The 17,827-nt window shown below is 38.9% G+C and overlaps 1 protein-coding gene across 1 annotated transcript in view; it reads right to left on the bottom strand.

The window, feature by feature from the left end:
* ENTREP2 (endosomal transmembrane epsin interactor 2) overlaps positions 1–17,827 on the bottom strand; it is a 96,427-nt gene that overhangs the window by 8,320 nt on the left and 70,280 nt on the right. The window contains exons 6-9 of the mRNA XM_069026232.1: positions 10,223–10,383; positions 9,680–9,815; positions 5,299–5,374; positions 4,045–4,635 (exon numbers count right to left, since the gene is read on the bottom strand). Of these exons, the coding sequence (XP_068882333.1) occupies positions 4,045–4,635; positions 5,299–5,374; positions 9,680–9,815; positions 10,223–10,383 (964 nt within the window). The remainder of the gene's footprint in view (positions 1–4,044; positions 4,636–5,298; positions 5,375–9,679; positions 9,816–10,222; positions 10,384–17,827) is intronic.

Below are 17,827 nucleotides of genomic sequence, written 5' to 3'. Positions count from 1 at the left end.
GATAACTCCCTCCGGACTATCTTCTGTTAACGAGCCTAATCAACACCTGGCCTCATGACTCATTACCTCATTGTGAGATGCTCCACCCAGAGGGAGGAACCAAGCATCCCATCATGGATATAACTGGGACTCTGAGCATCAAAGGGACGGGCTCCACTGGATTTCCAGAGGACAGGAGCTACACAGCCACCGCTGGACTTTCTGAGGAAGAGCAGACCCCTTCTACTACAGGATCACCACTTCAGAGGATTGCAGCCACCATTCCACCAGACTGCTACCACTACCCTGCCTAATAGGGATTCAGGTTGTATCTTGGCTCTGTCAGTGTTTTCTTTTACTTTCTTTTCCTTTTCTTTAATTTCCATTAAATTGTTATTCTGACTTGGTGCCTCTCACTGGTTTATTTTCAAACTAGTACAGGTGGACAGAGTTTATATTAGAAAATGGGAAAACCAAGAAAGATTAATCCCTCTCATTTCTACAAAACCAGCATTTTATTTAATACTTCTACCTCCTTTCTTTAATATATTCTCATTATTTTCAGTACAAATGTAATATACCACTGTTTAAATTAATGGGTAGGTGAGCACGGTGGTACCTGGGCAGCCAATCAATAACAAGTGGTTATGAAGCATCTACAAACAGCTTTGGACACAGCTGCCATCTAATGACAGTTTCTGGGATTCCAGCACAAGGATCAATGATGATGAGATCACACTGTACAGTAACTACTACTGCAGTCTTTTTCATTTGTGACAAGATGGAATAAACCTTCACATTTGGTTGTTTGCATTCATTTCCAAGACTGAAAATGGTTTTGAACTTCTAGGTAGCTTAGGAGAGGTTTTCTTACATATCTCCAGGGACAGTTTATAATGAAAAGCTGGCATAATCCTCTCTGGTAGAGTGAATAATTAAATGAAGGAAACAAATGTAAGATGCTACAAACATAGAAAATCTGCAAGAAACTAAGAGAGACAGCTTCTATTCTGTCTTTAATTTGCTCTACTATGCTTAAGTACTGCAGCACATGAATAATGGCATGGTTATTAAGAGGAGACACTTCAGAGGTTCTGTCTTCCCATCCATTACTAAACTGTTTAATGTACTTGCAGCAAGTCAAAGCTACACCACTGGACATGACCCTGAATTATCTGGAACACAAACACTACAATAATCACTCTGGCACTTAACTGATATAGCCACATATTCTATCATAGCTGACTATAAATTAAGTTTATTGTAATGAACATCTGTGCTAGGAGTTGATTTTTTCCGCCTTTGCCATGATAAACTTTACAGGGAAAAGACAGAAAAAATGTGCAAACTATTAAGTTTAAGTAATTCTTTTTAGGAGGGAACTATGTCTGACAGCAGTATGTGAACCCACATTTTTATGTTGTTTGGACAGTACACAGTGACTATAAAGGCACCTATTAAAGTGAACCTTCATTTATAATTTCTCCACTAGGAATGACAGGTATTTCAAAACAAAAAAGTTCTATTTCAGCATTAAAGGTTTAATGGGAGAATTATTTGACTATACCATATAGACCCCATCAGGTCAAGATGTGCTTGAAGCAAATGAATTGTGTTTTATTGGCCTTTCAGATCTCATTGCTGTTGTGTCACTATCCTGTTGCACATATGGAACATCCCCATGCCAAATAATTTATGTTCCAAACTATGGGCAGTGCAATCACAGTAACATTCAAAACCCATTTCACAAAAATCTACACAGTAAATGTCAAGGCTGTGCTTCTAATCTCTTCACATTGGCTTGTATAGGGAGGTGAGTCAGAAGATAAATTAGTAATTTTTTTCTTAAAGTTGAAAAACAGTGTCTTAAGACAAACCAAAGCCCCAGCTACAATCTGACCACCGTATTTTTCCTTTTGTGAACATGGCTAAAGCTCCTCCAGTCTGAGCTCTCCAAAATCCACAGTTATTAGTATTAACAATATGTAGTTACAGCTCTGTCTTTCATATAGTCAAGTCCACTTGACCAGTTCTTTTCCTCAAAGACAATTTTTAAAAAGTAGGTGTATGTTACTGAAAAAAACCCAAAGGACTTTTCTTGTGTGTTGGTTGAGGGAGCTCAGTTGGTTACCTTTATCTTTACCTATTATTCAGCTCTGTAGATATATTTGAAAATTCTGCAGTGAATATCAACAGCCAGTCATGAAAAATCCAGTTCAAATGCCTTTTTAATGTTACAAAGACTGTAAAGAACTTCAGCTGTTTGTCACAGCTTAGGAAAAATATGCCTCAGGGCTGCTACAAACAGCCAGAACGTGTTACTAGAATTGGGCTGCTTCTAACCTACGTATGATTTTCAAATCAGGTTCAACAAGAAGCAGAGGAAGGGGATGCAATGTAAATCTCCACAGAGTAAAATTCTGCAAACTAGTTTGCCAAACATATGCATGAAGAAATTGATCTAGGCTCAACTAGAGACTCAACTCAATCCTTCCCTTAAGGATTTCATTATGAAGTGTCTTCTGTAGGCAGCAAAAAACGGCAAAGTAGGTCAGCACCCAGCCCCTCCAAGTCACAGCTCTTGCTCCCCCTCTCCCCCACTGTGTATCAGTATCTCTAGAACCTTCTCTGCCTCTTTACTCCATCTTTGCTAAGCCCAGTTACGTGTCAGTAACGTCCAACTCATGTCCCACAGTGCCACTTTTCCAGAAGAGATGATGGATGTACTTGGGACATTAAAAAAGAGGTCAGAGCATCCGTTCCACCAGGTGTCCAGAGCTGGAACACGTGGATATGGCTGCCCATAGCAAACACCGCTCAGGGAGCATATGGAGCACAGTTCTGGAAAGTTGCAGAGCCTGATCCAGAAGAGAAAGGGCTGTTGTTCTTGTCTTTCACACAGCAGAAAGGATTCAGAAATTCCTACTTACTCTCTGCATGGCAGCTTCATAGCACGTATGTCCTAGCAGAGTAAATGTCATAAAATAAATGCAGACTTCTAGATTAAAGATTCACTTTTCCTGGCCCAGAAGCTATATTTCTAAAGGTAAAAGACATTCAATTATCGAGCTAGGTATGAAGTCTCTGAAATTTATAAAGATGCAAGAAGTGTAATAGAACCAAAACATCATCCTAAATGAAACCAGTTATTTCAATATTTTGTCTCTTTTTGCTGAGCTAGTCACATGATTCTTCCTCTAGATCCCTTTGAAAGCCCAGTGAACAGATCTTGTAGCAGCACAATCCACAACATCTTAAAAAGCTTTTAATCTTTACTTTCAAGCCACTTCTCCAGGTGGCACTTCTCCAGCCACTTCTGAATCTCTCTGAACAGCTTAGATCCTTTTGTAAAACCTCCCTTTTCAAGTGATTTAGACAGTTCGACATTCCCGCTATTATTCTCTACTAAGTCAACCCTTTCTTTTTCACTAACAAGCAGATTTTTATGAAGATACACTGTTCATCTTCTCTTGTCTTCCCTACTTTTCTGAAAGGAGATTCATAGCAGAAGACACTTATCCACAGCAGCCAAAAGCTTTCCTTTTAATTTATCATCTTGTCATGTGCCTCATGTTCATTTCTTTGTTCTTCAAACCTTTTCACCATATACCCCAAGTTGCCACTAGTCACAGTGACTGCCTCTGACATGCCCCAATACTGTCAATGTCAGTGTCACCTTGAGGAAACACAACCTGCTGTATGACAAGCATGACAGCTCCAGTATTACTTTCCTAAATAAACCCCAGCTACCATTGCACTTCTTAGTTTAGCCTCTCAGTAGAACAGTAATAGAGAGGTGGAAACAGCTACTCAACACATGGTTCTCTGAGCAGTGCAGAAAAAATGGTGAAATACAGAAAAGCCAAAATTAATTTCACTCTGTCAATTTTCCCATTTCCATTCTTAAAAATTTTCAAATTTAGAAAATATGCATGGAGCTAAAGCCTTCACACCTAAGACAACCCTCTTTGGAATATTGCATATAATTTCCAGCAGCACCAATTGCTGCATAAATAAATACTACTAATTTGCTCCACATTTGCTGCCCTGCGGTCCCACACCTACCTTCAGTGGCAGATGAACAGGACACAGGGGCACTGCTGGATCGGACGATGTTTGAGGCTGGGTGTTTTGCAATGTGCTGCTGCTGGGCAGCAGCCTCGTGGCCACTTGCACACGATGAAGTATTTGCAGGCCCAAAATAGGGAGGGGTCTGGAAAGGGGCAGGAGGCTGGCTAAAGTCCACACAGCAGGTTTTCTTTTGCTTCAAAGGCGGCGTGGCACTGCTCTCTTGAGCAGAACTCTGCGGTTCTCTTTCTGAGGGGCTGTAATTCCCTGAGGAACAGTCCAAGGGCCTGCCATGGGTACAGTTCTTTTCCTGTCCTTGAGACCTGTCTGTAGAGGCTGGGCTGTGGGAACTGTCACCCTCATCAGGAAAGCCCTCTGAGCGAGTTCTGTGAAACCTGCAGTGAGTGTGGCAATCCAGGGCACTGCAGCTCAGGTCTGCAGCCCCCTTGGGGGTTATGCAGTAAGGAGAAAGATCTGCAGAGTGGAGAGATCCTTGAACTTCCAGCGAACAAAGATCTTCAGAGGAGTAGCTACGGTCTGGGATATCAATAGCCCCAGAGACCATCAAAGAAGTGCTCTCAACAGAAACTGCAAAACAAGAATTTCAGAGAAAAATAAAAACTTCTTGCCCCCCTCCCCAATCTTCTCCCTCCCCATGTTCTGTATACTGATTTAAATTTAGTAATCTGCACGTATATCAATAAGTACTCAAAAACTCTCATATGAAGAATACCAAAGCAAAAAACACAGAAGTAATTTACTTCTTTCTGGTGTCCTTCAGCAAAGACATTTTTGTGCTGTTCTTGATACTGACTTTTCAACTTTAAATAAACAGGCTCTGTACTGCTACTCATCTACTTGCATTCTCAACATCTGTGCTTCAAGCAGCAAGCTTCCTATTCAGGCTCCTGGAAGCCATGGAGGAAACTACTCTTTGGAGAAGGAGTGTGGGGACTATCAGGAAGCCACCCATGGTTGCTGACAATGAGAAACGAGCTGCAAGGAATGTGCAGGACTCTTCAAAGAGAAATGACAGTCACCAGATCCACCTCAAAAAGCTTAACTAGAGCTTGCTTTGCCTAGCTCCTCTGCATTTCCAGACACAGGATCTGACTGCGAAAAGGTTCTTCTTGCCATGAATACCCTGAATGCAAATGCTCCTTTCTCCATTAGGAAGGGCAGAAGGGAAGGGAAAGTCCACTCAAAACTCCTACTCCATCTTCAAAGAGACAAATGCAAAGCCGTGATCACCTTGTGTGCTGAAGTCTGGGGTCACGTTCCTCTCCCCTAGACTTGATTCCGACACTTGCTGAGCAGCACCAGTGACCTAAATGAACATTTGGAATGAAAGAGCTTATTAACCTGTGACTTACCAAAACAAAGTGTAGTGCTCAGGATCTGAAGGACACACCTGACAGTGCTGAGTCACTTTCATTTGAGCTGCTATTCAGATTGAAAGCTATTTAAAGTATTTTTATGACATCTTTGGGTCAGGAGCAAACGCAGGGCAAAGGAGCATAATGAAATTTTTCATTTTTCCAGAATCTACAAGGTACATTCATCTTGAATTCACAGGCACTTGGGGCTGCAGTCTCAAGTTACTAAACTCCATGGCTACAATGGTTAAAACCAATGGTTTTAGTACAAGCAATCTCTGTTTCCACAGTCTATGTTTCTCATATTATGCTTTTTTTTTGTTCACCACATTGCATCACCCTAAAATAGGAGAGAGAAAACCAGAAACCACAAAAACAAGCACAAGAGCAATATTTTCCTTTGGTTATTTGTGACGATGTTAATTCCTTATGTGTTTTGAAGCTCTGTAACATCACTGCCAACCAAGGTGTTGATGCACAGTGCTCTCCAGCCTGTTGAGATTGCTGAATAAAATATCCCTTTTTTCTGAAGGGATGGATTCACTTTTGAGAATCATTTGAACAAAATACAGAATCATTCCTGCTTGAAAGACTGGATCCATAAACACCTGAAATTTAGGAAATTTTCTTTCAACTGATTTGAATAGACTTTGGATTGGACCTTGTTGCCAATATCAATAGACTTTTCACAGTTCTTTGGGAACGTGATTATTAAAAAAATTATTCCAATAAATAGCTGGTAATAATAAATGAGAAAAAATATTAAAAAGGTTGAAAGGAATGAGAATGATACCATCTTAAGCAGAAAGCATCGTATCAGCTTCTGTCTGTAGGGCCATAATTAACTAGTAGAGCTTATTATGGTTGGTGACAGCCTAGAAATCAGCATCAGTCACCTCTGTGCAAACCTTTTTGTCAAGCACTTAATCTGTGTCTGGCCTTCTAAAAAATTTGATGTGACACAATTAGTCTGAAGCTATCAGGCAAAGAGCTTCCATTTCACATGCCACTGTAGATTGAAGCACACATGTATGTGCATAACTTACTGTGCTCACTGTTTTATTTTTTTTAATCTATCTATTCATACCCTACTATGATCAAGTGACCAGGAAACTTCTGATACACATTTAGTTTTTAAAAATTATTTAAAGGGTTAGCAAATACAAGTCCAAAGAAACAACAGTACCAGAAGTACCTTAACTCAGCAAGAGATAGTTAGAGGAGTGGGAAGCAAAAGTGAAATTTTATTTTTAAACAATTCCCTTGGAAATTTCTTAATGGATCTTTATTGTAGCAGAATATCACAGCTGTGGTAAAAAGTAAAATGTGGTGTCACTCTAAATCACAGATTGTTCCTGGGATCTAACTGTGGAAGTTCTGAGAACAAACTAGAAAAGTAAGACATGTTCATAAATGCTCTTTGTTGTTGTAGAAACTTCTGACTAACTACATTTTGGAAGAAGCAATATAATGTTTTAACAGTGTTTGTTTCTTTTTAGAAATCTAGGGATTCTAGGGGCATTCATAAATTCTTAATCTAGGTGCTTTCATAATCACTGACTTAATTTCTTAATCACTGACTGGAAAATATCTGCTGAACATTTGTGCTGAAACATTTATTTTACACTCTACATTGTCTCTGAATAATTGCTGAATGTATTTTATATGCATTTGGAATTGATTAACCTTCTTGCCTCAGGGAAGGAGAACCAGGGTTTTAATTGTGGGAGGTAACACTGACAATTTTGAAGCCAGGTCAGAGTTTTGGTTCACACAGGAACAGCATATGGTTTCATGCAGGTTCCTGCACAGCCAAGGGTAACAAAACCTTATTGAATTCCACATCCTCAGACAGTCACTAAGCCATCAATAGGAAAAAGAAAGAAAACCTGTGCTTTTAACAAGCCTGCACAGCCTACAGGTTAGAAAACCTTATAAAAAACAGTCATTGATTTAGTTCACCCAGAACCCTGATCTGTTTGTTCTTGTCTATATACCAGTCAATACTCTGCACGGAAAACAGTGTGAAAACCACTTTTTTTATAGTCATGAGATGGGAATTCCTAATCAGTACAGATGACAACAGCAATTTTTATGTGGATGCAACTACTTAAATTAGCACTGACATTTGTTGCCCATAAAATGCATGAAATATCGAGTCTAATTTGGTACAATTTAATAAAATTCTAAGGACCTCAAATCCATTTAAAAACAAGTAAAACCTATTGCTTGATGCACAGTAAAAGGTTTTACAATTATGACATTATTACATAATGGTTCCCAGAAGCACTTTTGTTGCTAAATCCCTGCCATGATTTCCACTGCCAAGCCTGCCTTTGAGGGATTTATAAATCTCATTATTTCAGTTCATACTGTACTGTGCTCTATGGGAGCATTTGCAGCATGCAAGAACTCAGGTCTCCATTTTGTTCTTCTTGTAGGCCCAAAACTGTCTTAAGACTTTGGCTCCATTCTCCATTTATAGCTCAACTGGGACAGTAATTGCAAAAAATACATGAAGGCTTTTGTTGTCAAGAAAAGTCTGTGGCTACAGTGTCACTGTAGGCTTTGGTTATCCCTGCCAGTGAGCTTCAAGGCTGAGAATACAGAGCCTGTTACAAGCTCTCTGAACCAAGCAACTACCAGGTTCATATAAACTCACTCCTGGTAAGAAACTATATAATTATCACCATTAAAAATTAAAATTTTCACTTGTGGCCAGAACAAACACCTCTGGAACTCAGGTGGCCGGAGGTGAACAAGCGAGGTGCTGAAACTGACCCCAGATGCCAAAAATTAACAGTGAATACATCTATTTATTAAAGCTGAGATCTTCTTGCAAGAGCATGACTTTGCAGCTTTAAATCTCATCTTGTTAAATTGTATTTTTGTTACATGCTGGTGCTATTGTGCTGCTGCATGTTGATGCTCACACCAAGAACAGTCCCAATTACAACAGTGCTCAAAATGATTTTGTGCTTTACTAAAAATAGACACTTTACTAATCCTTACTTAGTACCACATATGAATTCTTATCACAGATAGGAGCCTTCTCTTTCCCCCCAAACCATGCACAATTCATATCACGTTTGCCCATGTTTTTTATCACTGAAAAATATCAACTTCTCCAAGGCTTGCAGGTTCATCTGAGTTACTGCAAAGGAAAAAGGATGGAACTTGGATAAAAAATATTCTAGGAGACAGCCTCGAAAACTCCAATTTTGCTGTTCAGCAACTAACTTCATTCACAAGCAGTTTATACTGACTCATTTTATTATAGCCAAATAAATCAAAAGTAATGCAATGTTTGGCCTGTCTGTTGTGTCAGGTGAAGGGTATAGTACAAGGCAAAGATTAGAAAAGTGTCAGAAGCTGCTTTGTCAGTCACAGAAACTGCAAAGTTAGGCATAACTTGGACAGATATATTCCATTTTTGTTGGAGGTTCTGCATTTCAACATTCTTTTTCCTCAGACACTTGTCTCATTAATTATCTTAATAATCTGCTTGTGTATAATAGTGAAAATTTGTATAATTTCTTTAGGTTTATGGTTTCAATTCTGGCTTCCCTCAATGCAAAAAAAGTCACTAGGAAACATTTCAATGTTGTATTTTGGGGAAAGGCAAGTAGTCCCCTCTGCAATGTGGGTGCAACTTGGCAACCTGAACACAAGCATTTCCACAGTGTGCTATTAACAACTGATAAACAATACCTAGAATGTTTGACTCCTGGAGTTTTTACTGAAGCCTGCAAGAAATTAGAGCTTCGAAAAGCAATTATAAGTATTGTGACAGCTGATTCAATTACCACAAATGCCTTCAAGCAAATGCTCAAATCAGCTCTGGCTGTACACGCAGATACATTGTAATTCCAGTTTTAGCTCAGTTGATACTGTACAGTACAGAGTAAGGCAAAAAGTGTAATGTAAATATTTGTCTCAAGTACACTGGATCCTTTCTGTAAGTTCAGGATAAAGGTGTTCTGCACTCTCAGGAGCAACAGTTTCTTGCCACATAACAGCAGAAGCTGATTACTAAAAACTGTAACAATCAGAAGGTTAAGCAATAGAGAACTACTCACTGCTGTTTCATAGGAAGTAAAATTTGTTGTTTAAACCCTTATAGAGAAAATTATCTGGAAAATGTCTTTAAAAAATGTAAGTATTTTCTAATGGTTGTCCCTCAAAATTTATCTAGAATTGTTTTGCACCATGAAAATTTGAATACCACATAAAGAATTTCCTTTGGCTTCCCTTACCTGACTGGCAGGCATCTCCCCAATCACTGCCTCATAAGGAGGGGGTAGCTCACTTGGATACAGCATTCCTGGGCTATTAATGGTTACTTCATATAAAGCACCAAATGGGGAATGAGGGAAGTCCAAATGGAGACCTCTACACAAAAACATAAACAAGAAAACAATTGAGAAATAGCATTGAATTTATTACCTACACCACAGTGATGTAAAGACTTCTCTGAAGTCAAAGCCAATACACTACAAAGAATTACATTCAAGAAATGAACAGACATCCAAAATGAAGCCCCCGTTCACAGGGTACCTTTAACAACTGTTTTTTATTTAGGATGCCAGCCATCTTTACCAGCCTGTTTTGCCATCATTAATGCCCTTCACTACTCCAAATTAATACATATAAATAGCCTAACAAAAACCCGGATGTAATCTCTCTGGAAAAGAGCCTAATGTAAGTGAAGGACATTATTTGGCTTTGTAGTGTTTGAAAGAGCTTCTTAGTGCACAGCTCAGAACCAAGTCCTGACTGCAACAGGGAAGAAGAATCACCTCTGTGCCTCCCCCCCGGGTGTGCAGGTGTACTCCGGTGGGTAGTAGGGTGGGGGGGGGATTGGTGGGATGAACTCATCAAAATCCAAGGTTTGGTGCAGGACAGTTCCATGTGGAGTCATGCAGTCAGGATTGGCAGAATGTGGCCTCTGTGGCAGAAACTGAAAATGAACAGGTAAAGTTCCTTCAGATGGTAGAAACATGATCACCAATATTAACAATTTTAATAAAAGGTCAATATTAGCAACCCTGACCAATATTAAATTCACTAATATCCAAACTGAAATGAAAAGGCATGTCTGGGAGCATAAGAATACGTGTGATCAGTGAGGAGGGTGATTCAGATTGCCAAAACACAACAAAAGGAGGTTTTCCTAAAGACAGAGAGGCCATGAGCCTCCAAGTCAGTCACTCTTAGGATGAAGGACACAGACATTTAAAATTTAACGGCTTTTCAAGAAATATTTCTACATTGTATATGATTTTATCATAGCCCCACATAATCAGCTGTATTTTAATAACTGATGAACAATCGATATAACTACTAAAATAACTATTTGCATGTTTTTGTTTCCAATCTGAACTGCCTCGCACTTACAGAGAAGAAAAACCCCAATGCCAACCCCCAAAACAACCCCAAATAAAACTAACTAGAAATAGGTTACCACATAGTCATGATGTTTTGAATAAAACAACTGGAAATATCCCACCCATTTTTCACTTCCAATGAAGGGGCCATTCATAACTATTCTTTATTATTCTTGTAAAACAAAATATTCTTAATAATTGTTTGTGGTTTGGTGATACAGACACTTAAATGTGGTATAAATGTTATAAGTACTGGTATGAAAGTAAGAAAAACATTTATTCCATCTCAAAACCCAAAAGACAATAACTACACTGCACAATAAAAAGTAATAATACTGAGAACTACGTCAACATTTGTGACAGGAACCTCATCAGCTTCCAGCAGAGCAAGGATTTAAAGAACCCATTCCAATACCCATTGCTATCAGAAACACTAAGAAGTGTTCTGGGAAAGGCCTAAACTAATTCAAGACCAAATACGGACCATGCTGCGGATCCCACAACCCACACCTGGCTCATTTTGGTCCCCATGGATGAAAGGAGACCAAAAGACAATCCAAAACTACAGAACTTTTTTTTCTCCAGGGAAGCTTCTGCTATCGTATCACTTTTCTTGGATCAGTAGATGACTTATCTTTAGCTCCTGCCTTTTAAAACAAGCCAGCTAAGAAACTTTGCTGAAGGCACATTTCTTTTTTTATACTGGAACAAGGCAACATATATATTTGCACTGTAGGCTCATTACATTATTGTTTGTTTAAATCCATGATAAAGATTTGGGAAGCAATAAAATAAAAGGGAAGATGTTTATGCTTAGAAGATACAGCAAATAGAAAGTAAATTACCTTCATTTTTAATATCACAGTTCTATATTTACCACTTTTTCAAGTTTAATTTTATGTACTTCTGCTGAATTTACATTACCACAGAAATGATACTGGTCTTTGGTATTATAAAGCTTGAGTTACATCTTAGTTCTATTAAACTCCCTCTATGTATGTTGTTTCAAAGGTCAGAGCTGTAAGAATACAGCACAGCAGAGGGTCAGGAGGACCAATATCAACTGTTTGTGAAAATAAAGTATTCGCTGCTCACTGATCAGCTCTCCAGAGATATTTCCACGTGTAACTACTAATAAAGAACCTCCTCTGCAGAATGTGTTATTTCATTACATCCTGCAGCCAACCAAGGACTTTTAGCCATTGTGTTCTACTCATGGTACATTATAGAAACAAAGACATGGCATCAGTTTGATTTACTCTTTCTTATGTGAAGTGTCTGATGCTCTTTCATTTTCCACGTGAGGTGGGATGCTGCTATACCAAGTACTGTCAGATATTTCTCTATTCGGCTTAGAGAAAAAAAAAAAACTTTCTTTACTTTGGTGTAAACTCATCTGATCTTTCGACAGCCATTTCCCAAAGTGTAACATTACATTAATATTCACCATTAAACTCCTAACTTCTGCCCTAAGCGATGCAATCGTCAGCAATCATCTGTCTGCTACCATCAGAAATACATGAAAGAATCTTTCAGGGAAAAAAGGAAGCAAGAAAAACTTCAACATAATTACCTAAAACCTGTAAACATTTATCATAATGAACACAAATATCTGAATACTCTGGGTCATATTTTGTACACTGACTCCACCAAACTCAGGACTGCAGAGTTGATAATTTGGGTCATTTTTACAGTCTGGAAATGAACAATTTTAGTTTAGAGCTTCCTTGACCTTCTCCCAGACTGCTTCCATACACTGCCATTGACCCTGAGCTTTGGTTTGCACCAGAGAACTTGTAGCTCCACTGCCTCAGTCCTGGAGTTCTCCAGAGCTGGATCCATTCAGCCACATATTGGGAGTGATACTCTTACCACTGTCAGAACAGGGCAATTAAACACACGGCATTTTTACAGCAGGTGAACCATCAGCACACACTTTGTGGGACATGACAGAAAGGAGAGGTTTTACACAGGGCAGAAGGGGCTGTGGTTCCAGGAGGAGTAGACCTAATGTTTGGATGCAGTTCAGTTGAACAGCAGAATTATCTGCATCCCTTTCAAGATCCGGGAATACAAACCATGGCAACGAACTGTGACCAACACTTGACAACGAGCAGCAGAATGGACATGAAAATGCACATGTTTGGGGGGTGTTTATAAACAACAGTTTACCTGTGTGATATCATCCTGCTGGAAGGCACAGAAATTAAAGTGAAAAAGGCTGTAAGAGGGAAACTAGCAGGAAATGAAACAATAGCAAATATAAGGGATTACCACAAAGAACAGACATCCTTGAAAAAACAATTGAAAGCTACTAAGTGGGAATTAAGTCATATTTTATTCCACACTACTCTGCTAGCCTGAAAAACCTTATTCTTTCTACAGGAAAATGTATTTTAAAAATCTTCAAGAGTTAGTCTCAAATAGTGAAGTCTGGCAGGGTTTCAGCAAAGGCTTAATAAAAATTTCATAGGTTAATAAGACAGTAATAAAATGCAAACAGCTGAGAAAACTAAAGAAACACTGACAAATAGTTTCACACAGAAACACACATTTTTGGTATTAGGAGACAGCTGTTATCAAATAATCAGTCTCAAGATGCTGATGGCAAGTAGGACAGGCAACAACAAGAACTGCCAAGCAGAAAATGGAGGTGGCCTGTTTAGTCACCAGGATAAACAAGATCAAGTTGCACTCAATATCATGTCAAGGACTACAGCTCACACAGTGGGTCTCCCAGCCAGCCATGGGATTAAACTATTGGCCACTGCAGAAACAACAGACAGAAAATGGTTGCAGACAAAGATAAACAGCATATAGCATCACTGGTAAATGCTAAATACCCAAACTGCATTAAAAGCTTAGCAAAAGTTTGTAGCTATCAATAGATACTTCAAACATATTTACTAGAAATAAAGAGAAAGCCCATGGCTCTGGAAATCCAAAACACTCAACCATTTCTGTTGTGCTCGTGGAGCTACTGGATGCTGGGAGCTTTCAGAAATCTGACAGGCAGTGAAATACAGATCTAGAATTCATGCTCTGCTTTTAGGAAGCAGCTGACCTTATTCTTAAAGCTTGGCATTCAAACTATTACACTGACACAGGTGTTTTCTCATCCGTGGCCTTACTTTTAGTGTGTGAAACATGTCTGATACTGAATGGGCATTACACAGATTGGAGCTTGTGCTAAAGGGATGTGCAACACAGAGCATGCACTGCACACAGAATGTGGTGTGTTTTCATTGGCAACGTCTGACTTGGACAAAGTTGAACAGCCCGATTTAAACAGCCATCATAGTGAGGACTTAATTTTTTGCCTGCAGTTATGAGGGAAGAATAAAACACTGTGGTTTTGTACCCACTCCTTGGACCTGCATTTAATGCAGAAGTTTGCCATGGCACCAGCAGCAAGTTGTTAGGAAGCAGAGAATTAGAAGCACAAATGCTAGAAGTACTCTACTTCCAGAAGAGGTAAAAGTTTTTTCAAAATGCAGTTATGCTCAAGGGTCCATTGCCATAGTACTGAGAACTCCACACAACCAACAATGGGGCTGAACACCAGCAACTTCCTCTTCCAGCTAACAGCCTGCAGCCAGACATGTCAGCTATCCCTGCCCAGTGAAGAATAAGACAGCTCTTCTCTCAGTGTTTAACTTTTCCAGGTGAAATAAGCACCATTACATAGATATGTGTAAAACTGTAAAACTCATTCTCTTTTTGTCAGACCAAACTTCCAGCTCTTCACTGAAAGGTCACCTAAAGGTTGGTCACTGAAGTGATTGGAAGGTATTATTCATGTTCTGAATATTTTGAGTACACTGAGGTAAAAGCTGATGCAGGAGACCCAGTTAAGGAACTGATGAAACACCAGGTAAGACCTGTCAACATATTTCTCTACTGAAACAGTTCCTCATCTGATGCCATCTGGTCCATCCTTCTCCCAAGGTATATGAGACTAAAAACTTTGCACCAGTGTTCCCAGCTATGGGACCTCCCCTCTAAACATCAGCAAAGACATCCTCTGGTCTGTATATCCTGCTGCTGCTCAGCCCTACTGACCCCATGGTAAGTGCCACTGCTGGGAGCCACTGCTCAGCAATTACAGCTTATCTAAACCAGAAGTGCCATATATCAGTATGTGACTGGTGCTCTAAGGGAAACTTATCTGGAGGTTTTCCCATATCTGCATGTAATTACCTCTGCCTTCCACATCACATTTATTGAATGTACTGTACAACTTCAAATCAGTCCTTTGGAGACTACAGGGTTCATTATTCTCATTTCAGTCATTTATAAAAATCTGCTAATTTTTGAGAATGGGAAATAAAAATTTCTAATTGCATATAATTAAATACTGGCATGTTAGCTTGTGCAAAAGCTCTGTGCAATACACTCGAGTCTAATTCTGTCTTCAATTAACTCTCCTCCTGGACAGGTTGCTGTTTTCCTTTTCTGAAACATGGAATCAGTATCTGCTGAAGAGAAATGTAGAGTCTAATTGTCTGCAAGAACAGAAGGACCACGGTTGACTCTCCTAATTTGTCCCTGATCTTAAAGGGAAATGATGAGACAGAAGGTATTTTGATAAGGAAAACGCATTCAGATTTTTCTGCTCAGTTGTTCCCATTTGCTGTTCCCTTAACCATTATAAGCCATTAGCTCTGCAGCCTCATGGGCATCGCTCTGCGACATCTTTTCTGAAGTCATGACCATATTTTAGTCTTAAACATTAAATATTCTTATTCTATCAATAAAATGTTTAACAAAAATGTTACATTTGTTAAAAATGCCAAAAGATTTCCTGACCAAAGGTTTGCGTTTATGGTGGGTGTGAGGGGAGTATTTATGCTACCATATTTACATTTAGGATCTTTCTATGGATGTATGCCATTCCCAATGCGTATTTCTAAAGGGACTGTCATCTGGGTTTTACAGTACCTGTAAGTGAACTTTGTACCCAAAAAAGTAATATTTAGGTTTTGATGCAATTAGATTAAATAATAAATGATATGTAATAACCTAAGATCAATTTTCAGTTAAGCGTCACTCTGCAGGATTTTTTAAATTACTATTTCACCAGAATATGGGGGTTAAACAATGCCAGCAAGATATTATCCTCATACAGAGATGTTTTCTGTGACGTGTTTGAGTAGAAATATTAACTACAGCCTATTAAGATAATGACATGCCGAATTATCATTGGGACTGATGAAAACAGTAATTAAATATTACCGCTTGCATGTGTCATCATTACCTTATTTTCTTTACAAAATAACAGATGGTTTTAGGTATCACATAACATGAACAGCAACTAACAGTGATGGTGATAAAATCAGAACACTCTCAATGATATCAGTGCCAGCACTTCTAGGATAAGAACTGTATAAACATATCTGGAGTGGAAGGAGGAGTGGAATAGGTGTACGTCATGCTTTAGCTTGACCACAGTGGCTGTCATTTCTTGTATTTCTTAGTTTTTTTCAGGTAGCTACCTTTTGAAGAAAACAGGGTGCATTTTTGCAGTAGCCATTCATCAGACAAGATGTAAACTGAAACTGCCTCAGGCAACAAATGAAATATCATGGAAGTAACACTTTGGTTATGAAGAGGGGTTTCTTCACATTACAGAGCCTTGCTATGATCTTGATTTGATTCATATTTATCTCCTAGAGGGGTGTGTACATAGAAAGAACAATTCTGGGAAGTTCTGTAATGGAGTGCAGCCTTAAACACTAGTAAAACACAAAAAATGCCTTTTCAATCTTTAGCTATGGTATCACTTTCTCTTGCAGCTTTAATACAATTGGTAGGGCTTCTTTGCCTGAGCAAATGCATATACTTAACACAGTGAGAAAGGTAAAAGTGAACTGAAAATTTTGGGGTACTTTCTGAAACAGTCCACTCCAATAAGGAACAATCTAGAAAAAATATAAAATAAAATATAAAGCAATAAAAATACTTTGAAGTATTTTACCAGGTTGTTTTCCTTAGCACTTGAAATGAAGTATGTTAGGTAGGACTATTTTTAAACCAAAAAAACCCTCTTCAAATTAATTGGAAAATTTAAACTCTGCTTACTACTGGACAGCTTGTTTTTATGTTTTTAGGACATTTTTCCTAAGGATTGGGATGCCAGAAGTCAGCAGTTTCCAGCAAATACATCTGTTTGCCTGTATGAATCAAAACACTCCCTGTATGCAAAAGTCATCAACAAAGCACAAAATCACAGAACCAATGTTGCAGATTTTCTTGAGACTGTTACACCTATTTTATGTTGCTAAGCAATAAATTGCAATTCTTTGAATTTGCAAAAATTACCATTCTAATAGATTAATTTCTGAGACAAGAACACTAACACAGCACAGGAATCACAGAACTGATGCTCCAACAATAACCTAACGATGTCCAGGAAGGGTGCTCCCTATTGCCTCTTCTTGCTACAGGAGAGCCTACAGAGCTCTTGAATACTGTAGAACAGAGTAAAACAATCAGCAGAATAATTAAAACCTTTTCAGCTTTGAGGAGTGGTATGTCCTGCTGCTGCTGTCCAACTTCCAACATGGGACAACCCAGCTAAGAGAAGATGCACGCATCAGCGAAAAGTAAAAGGAAAAAGCACAAATCCAGCCATTAACAAGCAAGAGAAAAGGAAGTTGATCAGATTTATGGGTGTAGTAGAGCAAAGGGGAACTGCAGATCATGGGACAATAGGCTGCAAGTAGTGAAAGAAAAAGAAATCCTCAGGTCAGAGTTCAGCTGGTCTAAGTCAGCGTAGCCCCAGGGAAGTTACGCTCACTTAGGCCCGGTAGGAATCTGGCTCAGCAACCTGAAAAAAGAAAGGGAAAAACTGATAAACAAGAAAAGACTGGGATTGAGCAGAAATATATATGTATATTTCCCTTCTTCTGTGGAGAGGGAAGAAAATTCTTTTCGATGGAGCTGAAAGGGTGGGAGAACGGACAACCAAGCAGGAAGACAGAAAGCTGGAAACACAAAGCATAGGAAGCAAAAAGA

Source organism: Aphelocoma coerulescens, chromosome 10, assembly GCF_041296385.1.
Source record: "Aphelocoma coerulescens isolate FSJ_1873_10779 chromosome 10, UR_Acoe_1.0, whole genome shotgun sequence".
Taxonomy (NCBI): domain Eukaryota; kingdom Metazoa; phylum Chordata; class Aves; order Passeriformes; family Corvidae; genus Aphelocoma; species Aphelocoma coerulescens.
The sequence above is the reverse complement of the archived record's forward strand: the minus strand, read 5'-3'. Positions and strand labels throughout refer to the sequence as shown.